Genomic DNA, 3,151 nt, shown 5'->3' with positions numbered 1-3,151 from the left:
TAGTGGTGAGGATTCGTGTCCGCGCCTGGCGTGGATGCATGAATACGGCAGCTGTGGGAGGGGTGGCCGAGTGGGGATACTTGGAACTAGGGTTAGGAATTTGGTTATATACTCCATGTGTTTGATGGGCTTGGGCCGATTTGGGCTAAGCTTTACAGCTCGCATACGGAGTATACTCCTTAACAGGGCGGGGATGCAGGGATCGAGTACGGAGGATGGAGAACCATTCCAGTACCCGCCAGACCCGACAGGATAGACTTCCTCCCGTTTTCTTCCCCATGGGGAATTGGGAATCTGGATCTGTCCCGTTGTCATCTTTACACGCGTCTCTATCACTACCCGTGGAAATTTCAACGCTCCAACTCTCCGCCGTCCATCCTCCCGCGGCGGCCTAAATCCAACGCCTGCAGCTCGCGCCAACTCATCGATCCGCGCCCCACCCATCTCCACCAATCTCCTTCTATCGTGTTCCTCTACAAAAGCTCCCCTCCCCTCAATCCCCCATTCCACGCCAAGAAAAGCCTCCTCCCTCCCGTGTCTCGAACCAACCGCATCGCCCCCCGTCTCCCTCGTCCCCGACACCCCCGACCCGATGGCGCCCAAGGCCGAGAAGAAGCCAGCGGAGAAGAAGCCGGCGGCCGAGGAGAAGGCGGAGAAGGCGCCCGCGGGGAAGAAGCCCAAGGCCGAGAAGCGCCTGCCCGCCTCCAAGTCCTCCGGCAAGGAGGGCGGCGAGAAGAAGGGGAAGAAGAAGGCCAAGAAGAGCGTGGAGACCTACAAAATCTACATCTTCAAGGTGCTGAAGCAGGTGCACCCCGACATCGGCATCTCCTCTAAGGCCATGTCCATCATGAACTCCTTCATCAATGACATCTTCGAGAAGCTCGCCGGCGAGGCCGCCAAGCTCGCTCGCTACAACAAGAAGCCCACCATCACCTCCCGCGAGATCCAGACCTCCGTGCGCCTCGTCCTCCCCGGGGAGCTCGCCAAGCACGCCGTCTCCGAGGGAACCAAGGCCGTCACCAAGTTCACCAGCAACTGAGCAAGCTACAGCATCCACGGATTTGTTATGTCTCCCTTCCTAGGAGGGTTCCTTCGCTGTGTCCTCTCCCCCTCACCTCCCCCTATGTATTTGTTATGAAATCGTTGATGTTCTCATCGGGAACAAAGACCAATAGTAAGCTCCCCTGCTTTATAAATCGTGCCGGATTGTAATGCATCTCTTAGTTTTGATGCCCCCGTTGTGGAATATAGTTGTATCGGTGCCTCCCCCGCTTGCTAATTTTCTTCTGCTCTGGTAATTTGGGGATCTAAGATTTTGACCGGAGAGTGAAGAACTGGAGATCATCACGAATTACCGATGAAGATGTGAGGTCATGAGGTCGAAGGGTCTCAGGTTCTTCATCACGGAGATGTTTGTGAGCATTAACTATGTATTGTAGCCATATGGTTCACCATGTGATGAAATGATGATTCGATTTGTGCCAGAACTTTGAATGTGTGATATTCATATCATCTTTGCTTGTGAGGATTTGGATTTCAGGGTTTGCAAGTAGTATCAGGTGCTATCAGAATAGATTACTTTTGATGGTCACATAGCAACAATGATGATTTCTTGGTTAGTTGTAAGTTTCTCCATTTGTATTAGCCTGATTGCTTCCTAGTTCCTCCATAAGTAGTTGGCCATAACAAATGCTGAAGAATTTGGTGTATTCGTGCATCTAGTGTTGAAGCAGCATTCTGAGTAGCTCCGGCACTTCAGTGCCTTCATCTTTGGTGGAATGTGTGGTAGGCTGTCATCTTCACCTCCTGAAGTACGGCTGTTAATCGTGTTCTGGAGATGATTCCCAGTTTCCCATTGGTTAATATGGACCTCAATAAATTGAAAGCTGCTGTAAATGTTTCCAATATATCCCCTTTTTTGTATCTTTTTTTTTGTGAACATTCTACTATCTATGCACTCTGATGAGCGATGAAGCTGTACAAGTTCGGTTCATAGGGAACATACATCCCTGTCTTACCAGGTATGTTGTCAAATGCTGCCTGTTACTAGTATTACCGCATCCAGTATTAACTCTGTTTTATTGTGTTTTTGTAGGATTGTCATTCTATTCAACGGAGGAAGAACTCAGAAGTATTTTCACCATTAGGCACTGTAGAGGAAGGTACATTACCTGTGCTATATACTACTATTATAGGCCCTGCCAAGCTCTTCACCACATGCAGTTGGGAATCTTCATATTTCTTATTGAAACTTGATAGTTTATATCTGGTTTTGTTACAGTATTGGTCGTGCTAATTGAACCAAAATAGCTTATTTTCAGTTTTATGTTGGTCCCTGTATCTTATCAAGTGCAGCTCGACTTATGTGAGACCAACAAACTGGGGCCTTGTTTAGATTGCAAATTTTTGCAATCTGGACACTGTAGCACGTTTCGTTTGTATTTGACAAACTTTGTCCGATCATGGACTAACTAGGCTTAAAAGATTCGTCTCGTGATTTACAACCAAACTGTGCAATTAGTTATTTTTTTTACCTACATTTAATGCTCTATGCATGCGTCCAAAAATTGATGTGATGGAGAGAGAGTGAAAAAACTTGGTACTTTGGGGTAATCTAAACAAGGCCTGGAAGGATGAAGGGATTTGGTTGTCAGATATTCATCGCAAGCAGAGGCAGAGAAAGCTGTTAAGGCAATGGAATGGCAGGGTATATGCTATCTGCTCTGGTCACTTGCTTCCCATACAAACTTGATTTACTGATGCTGATTGTGATGTCTAGAAACTGCCAGCTGCAGCTGTTTAGTAACCATTTATCCAACACAATACTGTAGAAAATTCATGACAGTGCAAATGAGCTCTGATTTCATCTTTCTCTACTGAACCACGCCTAAGTTGTTGATTTCACTTTTTCTTCTCCATTCACAAACATACTTGTGAATCTTGATTCTTGAAAGCTGAATGTATTATTTATCATACGTATTTTCCAACGAATTGAGAGAACAAAGATTACATCTTGCTGCCTGTCATTGATGGAGCAACCTGGATGACTGCATGGGAAATATAATTTGACTGTATGATTTAGGCCTGGTTTAGTTCCAAAAAATTTTCACCCTAAATTATCACATCGAATCTTGTGGTACATGCATGGAGT

General features: G+C 46.3%; 1 protein-coding gene across 1 annotated transcript; it reads left to right on the top strand.

The window, feature by feature from the left end:
• Positions 1 to 512: 512 nt before the first annotated feature.
• Positions 513 to 1,279, top strand: LOC136501245 (histone H2B.1-like). The gene has a single exon (XM_066496749.1). It carries the CDS (start codon positions 593 to 595, stop codon positions 1,037 to 1,039), a length of 447 nt encoding a protein of 148 aa, XP_066352846.1. The 5' UTR covers positions 513 to 592; the 3' UTR covers positions 1,040 to 1,279.
• The last annotated feature ends 1,872 nt before the right edge of the window (positions 1,280 to 3,151 follow it).

Source organism: Miscanthus floridulus, chromosome 1, assembly GCF_019320115.1.
Source record: "Miscanthus floridulus cultivar M001 chromosome 1, ASM1932011v1, whole genome shotgun sequence".
Lineage (NCBI taxonomy): Eukaryota > Viridiplantae > Streptophyta > Magnoliopsida > Poales > Poaceae > Miscanthus > Miscanthus floridulus.
The sequence above is the reverse complement of the archived record's forward strand: the minus strand, read 5'-3'. Positions and strand labels throughout refer to the sequence as shown.

Excerpts from the sequence above, each read along its gene's own strand:
- LOC136501245 (XM_066496749.1), top strand. The coding sequence starts at position 593 with ATGGCGCCCAAGGCCGAGAAGAAGCCAGCGGAGAAGAAGCCGGCGGCC.